This window comes from Miniopterus schreibersii, assembly GCF_964146895.1.
Source record: "Miniopterus schreibersii genome assembly, chromosome: 5".
NCBI classification, from domain to species: Eukaryota; Metazoa; Chordata; class Mammalia; order Chiroptera; family Miniopteridae; genus Miniopterus; species Miniopterus schreibersii.
In genome coordinates, this window is record NC_138106.1 from 40158210 (window position 1) to 40174994 (window position 16785).

Below are 16785 nucleotides of genomic sequence, written 5' to 3' on the forward strand. Positions count from 1 at the left end.
AGCCTGCAAACTGAAATCTTTGCAAAATATACACATTAGGTCTAATTTTGCCTTTGTTACATTATATATACATGGCTCTCCAATGATTGATACGCATCTATATAAATTCTCCAGTGGCTGTATTCTTCAACTGAGTTTTTTCAGCTCTTTTATTTTCATGCAAATCTCCCAGAAAGAGCATGAATAACTAGACAGAGAAAAATGGAAATCTAGTTCCCTGGCAATCATTTGAAAAGAATAAATCAGCTTGAAAATGCCTACAATAGCCTGTGATTTTCTTTCCAAAAACATAGTACCAAGTTTATGCTGGTAAGGAATCAATTTTGTGCTTTTCTCTATAGTGGAGGGAAAATTAGTGGGAAGGGAATACACTTTCTACAATGCAGCAATAACATATTTTCAATTTAATTACTTCTATTAGATGCTCACTATGTGTTTTCTCTTTGCTTGATTTTCATTTGTGCATGGTTTTCCTTTTTCAAAAATTCCTTCCTGATTACCTTCATGATCATAGGTTTTATGAAGGATAAGTTTTACACTGAGTTTTTGTGAATCAAATTGTTACAGGTGTAAGTAGGTTTTTTACCATTTATAAATAAATAGGATTTCAGTTGATTTGCTCACATTGGAATAAACATGGGGGTTATGTTTATAGAGGTCACAATTTAGTAGGAGGAGAAATTGGACCCATTTTTGAACTAGACACCTTACTTTTATATTTTTAAGGGACATTAATTCTAGATAGCTCTACAGAAACCACTCGAGACATTTTAGCAATCTTGTTTTGTGTGCTTTAGACCAATACCATTTTTTCAGATTTTTCTGTAGTTTATTCTCCTTGGCTTCCATCCTGATCTCAGGCCAACATCACTGTTAAAATTTTACTTGATTTCCAGTGGAAAATTATTTTTTAGTTACTACAGGATGGACTCATTTTAATTTTAATACAAATATGTGATCTATGAGCAGCCTTTAGTGTTTCCTTTTCTTTTATGATCACTTGATGATTGCAGCTCCTTAGGTACAGGTCAGAGAATATTGGAGCAGAGCAGGATCTTCAAGACCATAGTTCTAATGCCTACATATCATAGCTCGGGCAACTGAGGCCCAATGAACTGTGCCTGTGATTTTCTGGCCAACTCATAATGAAGTTCAGATGAGAATCTTATTTGGAAGATACAGCTCTTCGCAATGCTCTGGTCTGCTTCATTAGTTAAGAAAGTCATAATAAGGCATAAGCAAGCATCTATTTCCATTTTTCTGTCCCTGTATCAGTCAGTGTATACTTACCTTGTGATTTCAGTGTAAAATCCTCTCTCTTAAGGCTCATGTGGCTATATTTGGCTACATTTGGCTATGATTTTCTTCAGTAATATTTATCATTTTTTCTCAGATTCACATATCTGATGATGAAACAAGCAATATTTTCAGGATCATCAGTGTAGAGAAGAGGAGAGGACATAAATCTTAGTGCTAGATATAATGAATATCATATTTCTAAGTTTGATTTAGAAATCTTACAAATTTCCAGAATATTTGTTTGAAATTGCAGTTTCATAGATTAAAGAACAGATGAATATTGGCAATTCCATGTGGTCCAGCCTCACAGGTCATAGAACTGCACAAGATTTTTACAGTTTGCACGGTGTTACTTTTTTAACTTTGCTGCTATGTTAGGAAGTTGTCAGGACAGATATTCATTAGCTCTGAATTGGTAATGAGGAAAAAAACTTAGATTAATTAAATTCATATAGATTAGATTGCTTTTCTAAGCCCTCACATCTCACTGCAGAAATGGTCTCTGTTCAAGGTCTCAAAGTTTGAACCCCGGTGGTCCATGCACCCATACAACTAAAACATGACTTCTGCATGTTGTTTCATTCAGGCCTGGCTCCATGAGAAGCCCCAAATGTAATATACAAACAAGCAGTCTTTAGTTGACAGTAAATTACTTCCTTACTAATATGTGTTCTGGCATATTTTTAAAGATGATTCCAGCTCTTGCTGGTGAGATGGTTTACTGAATCCCAGCCCTAACCAAGTAAAAATGGCTTTGTTCCTTTGCAAGGAGTAACCAAATGTGACTTAAAAGCCAGTTGGGAAACAATTTCCAAACAGCTCATGGGATTGCATAACTTTTAGCAAAATAAAGGGATTTGTTCCTGGCATCTTTATGGCATAATTGATTTCTTAATTATGCAAAAGTTGCTTTCGTGTATTTGATATGTGCATTTATAGGCCAAGTTTGTGACTGAAGGATTAAGATATTTATCCATGTCAGTCTGGGCACATACAAATGCTCATTATGATTCCTTTACAAATGCGTGATGACGCAGCCCCCGGACTGATAAGATCATATTTCTTCATACTTCATAGTTAGACTAGACGGGAACAGTAATGAGGTATCCTAAGTGGGCAGATGACACTTTTCAAAAGATTAATTCTTGTCTTTGAATTTCCCCTTAAATTAATCAAGTCCAACATGCCAAGCATTGTGCTAAACACCTTGACCTCCCTTGCCTCAGTAGTTCTCACCTGAGTCACTTGTAGAGCTTGTTAAAAATATAGATGCCTGGGCCCAGCCTGTCTCAGAAAGGATCCAGTAAAATGCATTTTTTTTTTTTTAATTTTATAGGTGCTTCAGATCCTTCTGGTTAATTACCACCATGTTATCTCATTTCTTCTTCGTAAAAGTCTTGGGAAATTATCTGAGTAATTTTAAAAGAGAATAAAGAGGAAGGAGCAAAAATAGCTTCACGGTCGTTCTGTTCTAGCTGTGCTATGATCATGAATGTAGGAGGATGTGTTTCTGTATCCAGTTGATTTGAGTATATGAAGTCCTAAGCTTTCATCTTTTGTTTTCTCTGGTTCCTCTCTGCAGTCTCCTTTCAGCCTGCTTCAGGAGTGAGCTTGTGGAGCCCCGGAGAGAAACTCCAAAACAATCTGACGTCTTCTTTAGACATTCCAACCCCCCAAACCGATCAGTGTACCCTTAGAGCCCCTTCCGTGTATTTTGAGTTTGTTGTGTTTCCGTGTGTGTTTGTGTGTTTGTGTGTGTATGCAGCCCTTGTAAGCAGGACTTGAAGACACTGGCTCAGAGACACAACTGCTCAATGGCACACAGCCACTAGTGAGAAAAATCTTTGAAGGGACTCAAAACTTTACAAGAAAGGACATTTTCCGCAGATTCTGTATCCTTAGATCTCGCATTTATCTGTCAGGAATACCTGTGTTTGTGAGCTTTTGTGTTGTTCCTTGGGAGGGAGGAAGGAGCTCAGGTTGGGAAGGGGCATTAAGATGTTTATTAGAGCCCTTTTCTGTTACCTTCTGTTGTGTTTCTAAAATTCATAAAGAAGCTTTTGAGCAGGTCTCAAACTTAAGATGTCTTTTTAAGAAAAGGAAAAAAAAAACTTGTTATTGTCTGTGCATAAGTAAATTGTAGGTGACTGAGAGACTCATTCGGGCCCTTTTAATGCTGGTCATGCAGTAATATTGCAAATAGGAAACTAAGGTGTAAAGTGTACTGCTGGGCAGAGAGTTGATAATTATTGTAAGTAGCCAGTATGGGGGATGTTCTTTCATTCTTTTTGAGAACTTGCATTATTAGTGTCCACCCCTCATACGTAGGTAGAAAGTTCATTAGGGCTGTGCCACTGTATGTCAGCATCTATGATGGTCTTCCTTGCTCACGGGAACCCTGGAGACTTAGCCCCCAAAACTGTTGTTTAGACACCAAGGCAGGTAAACCTATTTTGTGATTTTAATAGGAGGGTAAAACCACCCCAGTAATATTGTTCTAGGCAGTTACAAATCTTTCATCAATGCCCAAAATGGAGTTCAAAGTCCTCTCACCAAATCTATGATCAGTGTGTTTAATTGGCATTCCCATTCCTCTGTCCTACTGTAACACTCGTCATAGCGCTGACACTGCTCAAATTCCGTTGTCCAGGAGCCTTATGTTTTGTTTATGTGATGTTCAAGCAGACGCATTTGAAACCAACACTCTTGGCCTAAAAATTAAAGATAGAAAGAGTTGATGGCTTACTTTTTTTTTTTTTGGCTCAAAGAGTTTAGAGAATCTATTTCTTTCCATTTTAAAAACATGTTTTAAAATAATAGTATTAAGATTTTAGGAATCTCCTCTCTTCCTCATCTCCCCACACCAGATCACCAGCTCTTGACTCTGTGTCACCACAAAAGTGATTTCTTGTTATTGAGGCTGTTGCTTTATGGATTTGTGATTTTAATTTTCAATAAACTTTTGCATCTTGGTTTATCTTGCAGTTTTTTTCTTTTCTGTCTCTCTTGCTTTTTAAAAAATTCCTTAAATACTAGAATATTTTTATTTAAGTGCTGAAGTACCTACCATGTGTAAGTCTAAAGAAAACGAATAATAGAAGAGTTACTTTGGTTCTGTTTACACTCTGTCGATATTTCGTGTTTTTATTTAAGATATTCTGTATCAAGATCATCAATCCTAAAAATAAATTGCAATGCCCACACTAACTTGAAAATGTACTTTAGGGCTGCATGTTTAATTTCATCATATGGAACTATGCACTATAGTATCATTTGTTTACATCTCTGAAGTCTTGAGTTACGTCTTACGTTGGTAAATTTACCAAAAGAAATTTAAATGAAATCCAAAATTATTAAATTATTTGACTTCTGTGACAGAGGCATCAGCTAATGTTCATCCAGATATTTTAGTTGAAGCTGTTGTCCTGCTGTTGTCCTTTTTTTTTTCCAAGAAACAACAATACATTACCATCTTTGAATAACCATTTTTAAAAGCTTTCAAAGCCCTGGTCCATATGGTTTAGTGGTTAGAGTGTCAGCCGCACAACAAAGGATCGCAGGGTTCGATTCCTGGTCAAGGTCATGTACCTGGGTTTCAGGTTCCATCCCCGGCCCCTTTCAGCACACACGCTGGAGGCAACCAATCAATGTGTCTCTCTCACATCGAGGGTTCTCTCTCCCTTCCCCCGCATTCCCCTCCCTTCCACTCTCTCTAAAAATCAACGGGAAAAATGTCCTCGGGTGGGGATTAACAAAATAAATAAATAAAAAGCTTCAAAAAATTGTTCTAAATAAAAATAATTAATTTAGTAGCTTAAAAATACTTAAGAAAACACATCTTTATGTTTGAGATAAAAGTATATTAGTGAAATCAGATGATTTTGTTACATTTGCAAAGTGTTTTTAATTAATAATTTTGATTTAGAAATCCATAAAGGGTTAATGAGTATGTTTAATTCTTTAACGTTTGCTTTTTCTTCAGAAGTTTTTTTTTCCTTTACCATATTTTTATGTATGTTTTTGATGTGTTTATAGTGACTTTTACGTAAATGCACTTATTTGAACTGATGGAAAATACTTTACAATTACAGTTAATCTGTCTAGAGATTAAATGCTGCCCTTTGTATTTAGAAGCAAGATTACCCAGCTAGAGAGAAAGGTTACAAGCAGGGCAGTACTGGGCAAAATTAGGAGGAGATACAGTTCTTTTCTGATGGTGCATATGTTCCCTTTTTATGACCTTCCTCATAGCAGGGGCATTTTTCTCGACTTCACAATACCCCTTCCCCCTCGCAGGTTGGTACTCCAGAAATGGTTTGGTGAAATAGGTTTACTCTGAAGTGTCACCAAATTATACTAAAGAGCTGCTTTTTAATTGACAATGGAAGATTTAAGGCAAAAGAAGAAACCCTTGCTGGAATTCTAGGCATCTCCAGCAAGGTGGTAACGATGACGTTGAATTTGTGTCTTCCCAAGAATTTTGACTTTCTACCACCTAGATAGTCACTAGACTTCGAATCAGAAAACATGCTTTCTAATCCTGGGTGATCCAAATGTCACTCATAGCCCTGAGATACTGAATTTTATTGTTAGCAATTTTACAGAAGCCTAAATTGTTAGAATTAAGAACTGGGACTTAACTTTACCAGGATTTCCCACAAAACTAGAAATACATGAAACACACATACCTATATTGTTGTTATATTGGATTCCTAGAAAAATCTAGTATGCCTTTAGAGAAAACAGCCTGAGGCTTACACCTTGTTATTTTTCTGAGAAGAGCCAAGTTCATATGCTGTTACTATTTTGTTTTGTTTTGTTTTGTTTCAATTTTATTTGGTGGGGGTTGGGGGTAAGAAAATCATAATGGCACAGGCCCAGTTTTCCTTCAATACATTTTTTTAACTCTTAAGATTCACCATCAACATTTAGGATTGTCTACTCAAGGACTGAGACATTATATTTGTAAAGAAAAACAATTTTTTCAAAGGTTGTGCTTTAAGGGCTTTAAATTGACCACACATTTATTCAGCCTTGTTTGCTTTTCCACAGCACATAGAGATTATCAGAATATTCTTTGTATGTCAGACACTGCAAACTTAATATTAAACAGGCTACCCTGACCTTTCACCTTGTGGCTTTAATACTCATTTCTACATTAAGAGAGATGTTCAGAATTTCTGACCTTTTCAGACTCTCTAATTCCCATTCATCCACTCACCCTGATTTCTAGATTTGCTCAATTTAGAATCCTCGCCACTTCCTCCTGTTAATTCTTAAATGTGTACCTCTTATCTCCGTAACCAAACACTGCAGTATTACAATCTGGAGCTCGAGGGGAAGAGTAAAGGAAACAAGGAAAGCTATGTTTCTTGAGCACCTACAAATTATAGGACAGTGTCCAGGGCTCTTACATAATCTAATCTTCATAGCAACTCTTCCAGAATGAGTGTAATGGCTGGTCTACAGATTAAGAAAATGAGGCTCAAGAGACGTAACAAAGTCAATTCATTTGTGTCCGATCTGGAAGGTGATGTTCACCTGTGATTTCTGACCCACCTTCATCACAAATAGTTTAAGCAGCTTATAATAAATGAGTTAATAAATGGTAAAAGACCATGGAGGGAAAGGGAAAAGAGAATTGTAACAGGATTTGGAAGAAGCCATTTACTATAACTGAGGGTCGGAGGGAAATGCAAAGCTTTTAAATATATTTTGGTTTTCCTAATGGTGGACATTAATGTTCAAGTAATGCTTCTGTCAGCTCTTGCTGTACATTTGACTGATTTGAGGGACTGGGAGAGATAAATAGAGGTCTCTTTAGGTCACACAAGACCAGCCTGCTTCTGGAGTCTGGGCAAACAGGCATCTTAGGTAATTTTTGGTGGGCAAAGCTAGAAGAAGAAGCACCTGGCAAAACATCTCTTGGCTACTTTGCCTGTGCTTTCCTGCACGTAGGTATGGACTTACAGATGTTCCTAAGTATCTCCAAATGTGCTGACTCTTACACATGATGGAGTCAATTTGATGATAGCCAGGGGCTCCCTTTTACTACATCCCTTGGTCCCTCTGCTATTTCAGTTTCCCACATTTCGCTTATGACTTCACCAATTTCTTGATTCTGTAACTTATTGCACACCACTATCTTATTTCTGGGAAGGTGCCAGAAGAATAGGGGGGAAAAAATCCTCTTGGACTAGGAGCCAGAAGACCTCTCTACTCATCATTTGGAGATGTGAGACGAGGGCACATTTTTTCTTAAAGACTTATATTTATCCATATGTATAACAGGCATAATAATTTCTGCCCATCTCTGCTCTGTCATACCATGTCCTCCTCTACAGGGATGTGAGAATCTTTCAAAACTTGATAAAGGAGAGCTTGGTAACCTGAAGTATCTTATAACTGGGAGAACTTACTATATAAACACCTGTTTATACAACCTGTGAGTTCTTGAGAAGGGCTAAAGAGAAAAATCAATGTGCTCCTACCTTAAAGGCAGTGATGGTAATAGGGTGCTGAATTGTTAATTGTACATTGATTGTCATTCACATATATGCAAATATGTATATAGCATATAGTTAGAATTCCCCTAGCAGTGGCTCTTCGGTGCTATGAAATGGGGCCACCCCTGTTTTGTATAATTATGAAGAGCAGTGTGGCAGCTTCTAAGACCAAGTGTACTAATGTAGCACTCAAGTGCTAGAACCACTTTTTATTATGTTTTCAAATATTATTATATCATGTTTTTTTGAAAACTAGGTTCATTTATAGAGTTTTCACAATTTGTATTTTATACATAGTTGTGCATGTGTATATGTATACATACATACATACACTTGTATATATGCAAATAAAACTGAAAGAAAAATGTTTTCTCTCTCCTCAAATATCAGTATGACTGCAGCAGGGAGGAGACAAACAGGAGCACAATAATACATTTTGTTGACGTCTAAATGGGGAGCTTTTCCCATCAAAAGTTAGAAACATGCTCAAAGTCCAGTCTTCATCCTATGGTCACAATAATTACTCACTGTTAATGCCACATGGTCTATAAAGTTTTTCATCTTATCTTTTTCAGTTCTCACTACAGCCCTACAAGGTAGGTTGGGTTATTATTCTTGTGTATCCACTACTGTATGAATTTCTCAAAGATGCAATCGCCTCTTATTAGTTTTCCTACCTCTAACATCTAATCCTGCAGTAAGAGTATATTTAGTTTATATAGTTTTCCTGTGAGAAAACAAAGGCAGGGATGTTTGGTGGCCTACACAGTGACCTGTAACCTCCTAATATATTCTGGAGGAAGACTTAAATTTTCATTTTCTGACTTTATAGCCTGCCCTCATTCTAGCAGACATCACTAGTTCTATATTCAAAGAAAAAGTCAGGAATGATAGTTGAATTGGGAATATCATATGTAATATAATGCATAATATGACAAACCAATTATAGTAAACTTCCAAAATGAAGTTATGCTGAATGGAAAACTTATTTTCCCTTTGTCTCCCAGAAGACTTGTGGAAAGTCAACAAAACAGCTCTTTGGGCTCCAGGAAACAGAGGCTATTGGCATTCCAAGTGGTTATTTTATGGCCCAAGAACATCTTAACTGACAATACATGTTTCCATGTGGAGGCCTCTGCATGAAAGCAGGGTCTGCTGCCAAGGGCCCTGTTTGATTAGCTTTGCACTTATCTTCTGCATGTCTCAAATGGCCTAGGAAGCTACAACTTAAATGCCTCCCCTGCCACTTGAGCTTGACATCTCCATATCTCTCATAGGATAGAGAAAATGACAAAGAAAAATGGAGGAGGTAATATTCTTCCTCCCACACAGGAGGTGCTTTAGGAAGATATTCATCTTTGTATTCTACACACTCAGAAAGAATCTGATTTGATGATAGCATTGTGATCCCTCCCTATCAGGAAAACTTCTCAGATGGAAACACAGATAACTTCTTGTCATCGATCCTAGAGGAATAGTCTTGCAACTGTACAGTTTAAGGCCATGTTTTAATCTGAGACCTGTTGGAAATGACCAGTCCCCATCCTTCAGTGTCCCATGCTCACCGTCATTCCAATGTTTGTGTTCCTAGGACCTCGATGCAGTCTCAGTCTTCATACGGTAACAGCTCCCCACCTCTGAACAAAATGAACAGCATGAACAAGCTGCCTTCCGTGAGCCAGCTTATCAACCCTCAGCAGCGCAACGCCCTCACTCCCACCACTATTCCTGATGGCATGGGAGCCAACAGTAAGAGCATTTCCCTTTAGCAGCAGCTGAAGGAGCCACAGGGCTAGTGTTAGAGGAAGACTCTGCTCTGGGATGCGGGAAAGGCTTGCTCTTAAGCTAAATGAGAGACACAGTGGGACAGAACACATCCAAATTGATTGGCTTGAGTTTTTCATGGTAAATATTTTCTCACCTTTGAGGTGTGTGGTTCATTACAAAGTACACTGGTAGAGATGAGAAGGCTGTTCCTTTGGTAGAGATAAGGATCTCTGTGAAAAGAATAGTCAACTCCTGTCAACTTGAGTGAAGACTCACCTCCTCCATCCTCTGAGATAGTCAAAGGGAAGTACAGCCAACATGTGGGAAGCAGTGTGGTGTGGTGGACTTAATATCTAGAGAAATAGCTTTTAGTCTGGACTCTGTTGCAATATTAGCTATATAACTATGGACAGGACACCACTCTGCTCTAATGCTTAGCTTTCCATTCATGAAATCATTGATCTGCACATTTAACATTTTATGATTCTGTGTCCCTGCAATCTTGGCCTTCTCAACTTGTCTACTCCATTCCATTCATGATCATTAATGACTGACATAGGGAAAGGAGTCTCCCTTTCACTTATTTACACACAGATTCCTCATAACAACTAAGTGTAACTGTAAGAAACAATGTGAGATTTGGGCCTCCAAGTGGATGATTATTGCTATATAGCTTTGTTGTAAATATATTTATCTTGTCCACTAGAACCAAATCTAGCAAGGTGGATACCCAAACTTGAAAGAAAAAAAAAAGAAAAAAAAGGATGGTAAAAATGCAGAAGGATGTGTAATATCTTTAGGGATGCAGGAGCCTGAATATATGTATCCTGTAACCCCACTGGTAAAATGGTGCCTCAATATTGTCTTTTGAAATCCTTCATCATTTTTCCTAAGCCTTTAAACTATTTTCAGTGTTTCCTTGGAGAGATTGGCTTTTCTTAAGTCAAAGGTGGATAGAATTTGGACTCTCAGTGGTCTGATGGCACATGTTCAGATTTTAATGAGATGGAGATATATGTAGTATGATTTTCCTGGTGTAGCATCAAAGACGTTAGAGCCAGACTGCTCTCTCACTGGGGATAAATGCAACCTAAGACTCAAAACCTGACCCCTTGACAATAAAAGGAAACATAACCATTTCCTTTTTGTTTTTTCTTTCTTATGAAATCTTAGAGTCCTCAAAGTTTTCTTGGGATGATAAAATAGTAGTAATGATAATGATCCTTCACACTTGTGTAATATAATTTGCCCACTTTTTCTTATTTATACTTCACATTTTTTCCTTTGCTGTCATCAGATCAGAGGGGAAACAGATGAGACACGACAGTCCTGTACTCTTTAGCTGGCTAGTTAGCAGCAGAGGTCATTTCCCTTTGGCACACTACTACTCACTAAAGTAGAAGTAAATGACATTCATCTTTTTGCAGATATATATTTTTTGCTCTTTTTTTGACCTGAAGTCAAAGTTTGTTTCATAAATATTATTGATATTAAGTCTTTCTTTATAAGTGAATGTTTATAGTTTATGGTTTAGTAAAAAACATCCGTGTGTGGATGGTGTTCCCCAAATACAATCCTGAAATGAATCATGAATAAGAAAGAGCTACAATTTTTTATTGCATTCTTCCTTATTAGGGTTATGGTTCTCTACAAATATTGCAATAGCCCTCCTATTCCCAAATCAATATTCACTCTCTCATTCACGGATTTATTAATTTGTTCACTTAAGCTAAGTTTACTGAACATCTGCCCTGTGCCAGGTATGTGCTAGGACGTGCGGGGATCTAGACAGATACAAGGTCTAATCTCCATGTTTGAGGAGATTAGTCTAATGAGGAAGAGAGAAATATAACTCATGAAGGCAAACACAACAAGGGGAATATTAACATCAGGAGCAATGAGCATTGGACTGGGCATTAGAAGTAGAGAAAGAAGTGGGAAGAGATTGTCCTAAGACATAGTACAAAGGTCAAGAGGTGTGTAATTAGTTTTTAATTTGATGATTATTCTGATCTATTGGATGTAGGGTGCTTAAAGGGGTATAGTGAGAGATAAGACTAAAAAGGAATCCCAGTAGATTAGTTACATTACACCAAGCAAGAAGGACCACTGGGATGCGGGGACATGATGACGGCAGTAACCCTCTCTGTTCCTCCTGCTTCTGTTCAGTTCCTATGATGGGCACCCACATGCCAGTGGCTGGAGACATGAATGGACTCAGCCCCACCCAGGCCCTCCCTCCCCCACTCTCCATGCCATCCACCTCCCACTGCACCCCCCCACCTCCGTACCCCACAGATTGCAGCCTTGTCAGGTGAGTCCACAGTTTGTGCCCCTGGGGGCCTCTCCTAAACATCTCTGGGTGGTGGAGGGTGGACACTGTCCAAAGTTAATAGCACAGTTGGAAAGAAAGAAAGCAGCCCTATGGTTGAAGTTCAGCTACTATTATCTCTGATCAGCAGTGGTCAACAGTGTTTAATCAAAGAAGATCACCCTAGTCAACATGGGGAAAAGTGAAAATGTGAGTTTATGGGCACATAATTTTTCATGCCTGTTTTCCCATCTTCACTTGCTCCCTACCTCCTTCCTGACATTTTTACACTATCAGTTGTGGCCTTCAAATTGGTGCCTGGGGCTGGGGTTCCCAACAGGGCAGTAAACTTGCTATCTTGCTCCCTTTCCTGCTCTCTAGGCCTCATAGCTCTCAGCCACCATGGGATGATTATTTTGAAGTTGCATGTCCAAAAAAGAGTTTTCATGTTAGCAAAAATGACAGGGACTTTCAAGAACCTGATGGCCTCTGCTGCTTTGCTATATGGGAAATGGGAAGACTCGAGGCAAAGGAGTTCAGATAGCATGAAGAGAGAAGTGCATGAAGATGAAAGATATGTTTCCCACAGAGGCAAGAGTAGGTGCCCAAATCTCACACCTAGGGCACATCATCTTCCTCTGCTTCATGTGCAGAAGGATTCTTTCATTGGGCCGCTGGAATCATGTGTGTTGATCTCCATGTGATTGGTGCAATAAAACTAGCAGCATCAGTCAGAAGGATAGCAAAATGCATGGCTTATCCCACTCAGTGTCTGGCTATGTGACAGACAGTGCATCGTCAATCTGAGACTGGCACCAAAAAGGAGGGAGGGCATAAATAAAAAAGCAATAATGACTTCATAGTATAGTGACCTGTGATTTATCTCCGTCTCATGAACCTACCCTAAGGACAGGTTCCATCTTCAGAACCATTCTCAGAACCCTCAACTATGAAACAGTGAAAGTAGAGATGCTCTTTTTGAAGGGAAGAGCCAGGAGGCAAGAGGGCTGAGAACCTGACTGCTGGACTCCTTCCTTTCACCCCCTGCAATGGCTGCTAAGGCACTTTTATAGAGACCCTTAGAATTCAATCACCATTTGAAAACTGCTGCTCTGCAGGAATCCTTACAGTTGATTTTAACTTTTATAGACCTAAAGTTCAAGTCACTAGTCAACCCCAAATCTCAAATCCAAGGACCATGTATATTTTATCTACACCTAGTCTCTTCTGTAGGGCATCCCAGGGCAAAATGTTGGGTTTTCCTTTATCTCGCCAATGCAGTTGGGGTGAACTTTCTTTTTCTGTTTCCTCCTTCCTCTTCCCTCCTCCCTCTGCAGTTTCTTAGCGAGGTTGGGCTGTTCATCATGTCTGGACTATTTCACGACCCAGGGGCTGACCACCATCTATCAGATTGAGCATTACTCCATGGATGTAAGTAACTGTTAGACTTTTCTCTTGAGTTTTATTTCTTCATTTCCTCCCTCTGGTGACATTCACCTTGTAGGTCAATCCCCCTGGTTTTAAAGTTTGTTTTTGTCATACCCTCCAATCCTCCATTTGGATGGAATCCATAACCATTTTAGAAAGATTCCTAGACCACATGGGAGAAGCTTAGCAATCAATCTTCCTCAGCTTGTCTGATCCATCGATTATCTATTGCATGCATACTATATACAGAGTGGGAAAGAAATCTAATTCTCACCTTCAAGAAATTTACAATCCCTAAATTTAGAGAACTTTTTTGGATGTTCTCATTAATTGGTATAAGATCCCAAGGAGGATAGCAGGAAGCAGTGGTATTCTCACTTTAAAACATGGAGAGACGACAGTATAGTCATTTGCCATGATGAGTTGATGACAGAATCAGGGATAGAACCCCGAGGTATAAATTTCTGGTCTTTAACTCTATTAACTGGCCTTTTCTGCCTTTCTTAAAGTAGGCCCTTGAGGGGATTCAGCTCCTCCTCTCAGTGAGAACCATATGTTCACTCATTTTCAATTCTATCAGAATAGGGCTCAGACATCCCTGATCATTGGGAAAGATCACTGGTCATGGGTTTAAGTGCCAGCTCTGCTTTTTAGTAGCAATGCAAACTCATGGTTATCACTTTGCCTCTGTGGGCCTCAATTAATCCAATTGGGTTCAAAATCACTCTCTTCTGGCTTTTAAAATCTTTGGTTTGTATTTTGGAGCAAGCTGGATGGGAGGGGACATTCTTGCTTCCTATACCACTTCTTGAACTATTGCTCATATGGGAGCTTGTATTTTTCTGGCTTAAGGCAATCTGATTTTCCTCCCAGGCTGCCCTTGGTGCTGCTCTTTTTGGAGTTTACTATCCTGTCTGTCAGCTTCCAGAGTTCCCTTAGGACTGGTGGAAGAAGATTCCCTCTGCTTCTGCTTCTGCTTCTGCTGCTGCTTCTGCTTCTGCTTCTGTAGTTGGGACTTCTTTTTTCCCTCTCCTTGAGCACCGATGCCAGAGATGCCCTTGCAGCATGAGAATGCCCCAGCCCTGTGGTGACCAGTATATGCTGTGCTGCACCTGTGCCCACCCCTCTCCACCCCATAAATCAGCTCTGGCTGCTGCTCCCTGATGATGAAAAGTATAGAGAAAGCTTTCAGAGTTAGTTCTGACAGGTTTTAGAGAACTTTACAATGATATCCTCCATTGAAGACAACAGAGTTGCCCTGTGTTTGTGGGTGGTCCCTTGCCTATTATGATCTGCACATGTTCTACACAAGTACATCTCCGCTGGTGTTGGCTAGGTCTTGTGCCAATGTCTGGGTCACAGCTTTCTTACCTGTCAGTTATGAGTTCAAACCTATCCAGAGTCATGCAGGTTAATGAAGCCTAGTTTATAAAGAGTTTTGGACTTATTGGAGTGTCAGAAACATAAAGAATTTTGCTCACTTATCTATTTATGAATCACCTTCTCTATAAAGTATTCTTCTACAAGAATAGGAAATTAGAGTACCCATACCACAAATATCCAAATCAGGAAAGATTGGGAAGCTGTCTAATTTCTGCACCCTCACCTTAGCTTCTTCCATCTAATTACTGGAAATAGACACCTCTTTTTCAGTTTGTCTCTCCATACCAGTCTAAGTTAGTTAGCATCTCTTCCTGGAAAAGGAATGTCATTAGATTTGGGAGGTTTCATAAGTATCCCCTCTAAGATGCATGGATGGGTTAATAATAATACAACAATACTACAAATGGTTAAGATTTCTATAGTATGCTTTATAATTTGCAAAATATTTTCATATCCCCATTTATGTGAGTACAAAATGACCTAAAAAGGAATTGTATTCCATTCTACCAATGGGGCCAATAGAGAATAAGTTGCTTGTTGAAGGTCCAGAGCCAGTCAGTGACAGAAGAACCTCTGTCAAGGTCTTCTGACTCCAAAAACAATAAAATAATAATAATAAAATAATTTTTAAAAATGACCCATCACTGAACAAGCTAATGAATCACTACTGTAGATAAACGTAAGAGATGCCACCACCATTAGTTAAAATCAAATATATTTGTAATGCCTTCTACTCCCATCCATAGAACATGGGTCCATACTCTGCATTGTGACACAGAGGTGCCTCATTTATCCAAGCACTAAGAGACCTTTTGGCCATTAGGGCAGTTTTAGGCTCAGAGCCTGTCCTGGGTCCCCAATTCATTCACTCAGTTATGCAAATTTAGACTCGTCCACCTCTTTGATCTTAAGCTTTCCTATCTAAAAATACGTGTAATAAAATCTACCACTAATCTGAGTGTTAAATGAGATCATGAGTATAAAGTAATTGGATCAGTGGCTGGCACCTAGAAAATCTTTCATAACTGATAGTCATCTTTTCTTCTCACCTCATTTGAGTGGTGGTGGCATTAATACCCTTCTTCTAGTGACTAGAACCATGCAGAACTGAGAGGTGAAAGGTACTTTACCTTCTGTTTTCGTTTGGGGACTTTTGTCCTCTGATCTAACTCTTGTCCCCGTCTTACTAATGAAGGAACTGCGACCAGGAAAGAATGAGGGAAGTGTAATCCACAAGCAGAGAGGGCACCTCAAGGCTGTACCTTTCCGCTTATTTCCATGCAGCGCCAAAGATTAGGGGCGAGCTGCTTTATTGCCCACTTGAGGGATCAATCGATAAATTCAGATCAGTGAAACCAGGGCGCCGGGGAACGACACAGTGTCCGAGACTAAATGTCGTGCGTGCCTGTGCCCTAACTCTCCCTCGATCTCCCAGGATCTGGCAAGTCTGAAAATCCCTGAGCAATTCCGACACGCCATCTGGAAGGGCCTCCTGGACCACCGGCAGCTGCACGACTTCTCCTCGCCCCCGCACCTCCTGCGGGCCCCGAGCGGCACCTCCACGGTCAGCGTGGGCTCCAGCGAGGCCCGCGGGGAGCGCGTCATCGACGCCGTGCGCTTCACCCTCCGCCAGACCATCTCCTTCCCGCCGCGCGACGAGTGGAACGACTTCAACTTCGACATGGACGCGCGTCGCAACAAGCAGCAGCGCATCAAGGAGGAGGGCGAGTGAGCCCGCCCCGCCACCCCGCCCGCCGCCCCACCGGGCCTGCTACTCGGCCCTCCCGGCTTCCCGACCCCCTTCCTCCTCGCCTGGCCTCTGAGGGGAAGGAGAAGCAAAAGGCTACATTTTACCTAAGGTCCCACGGGTGTCTCCTGATTCTGATTCTGGCTTTAAGCCTCAGCTCTATTGGCAAGACTCAAGCTGTCCCTGAGAGGTAGAAGGGAGCGAAAGGGCGGGGAGGGTCTTCTGCAGCCGCAGAGCTCTCTCATCGACTTTTATAAAGCATGTTCACTCCTATAGTCTAAGACTATATATTTAAATATATAAATATACAGTATATATTTTTGAGTGGGGGGCATTGAGTATTG

The 16785-nt window shown here is 39.8% G+C and overlaps 1 protein-coding gene across 7 annotated transcripts in view; it reads left to right on the top strand.

The window, feature by feature from the left end:
* The window catches only part of TP63 (tumor protein p63), a 201619-nt gene extending 185164 nt beyond the window's left edge, over positions 1-16455 (top strand). For 2 of the 7 annotated variants that reach the window (XM_081138594.1, XM_081138596.1), the window contains one exon: positions 2882-4275. In XM_081138594.1, the coding sequence (XP_080994720.1) occupies positions 2882-2996 (115 nt within the window). In that variant the 3' untranslated portion in view covers positions 2997-4275. Of the gene's footprint in view, positions 1-2881; positions 4282-9396; positions 9555-11741; positions 11887-13220; positions 13315-16129 lie in introns of those variants that run through there. The other 5 variants (XM_081138593.1, XM_081138595.1, XM_081138590.1 and 2 more) reach the window with 4 other exon arrangements.
* Positions 16456-16785: the final 330 nt, after the last annotated feature.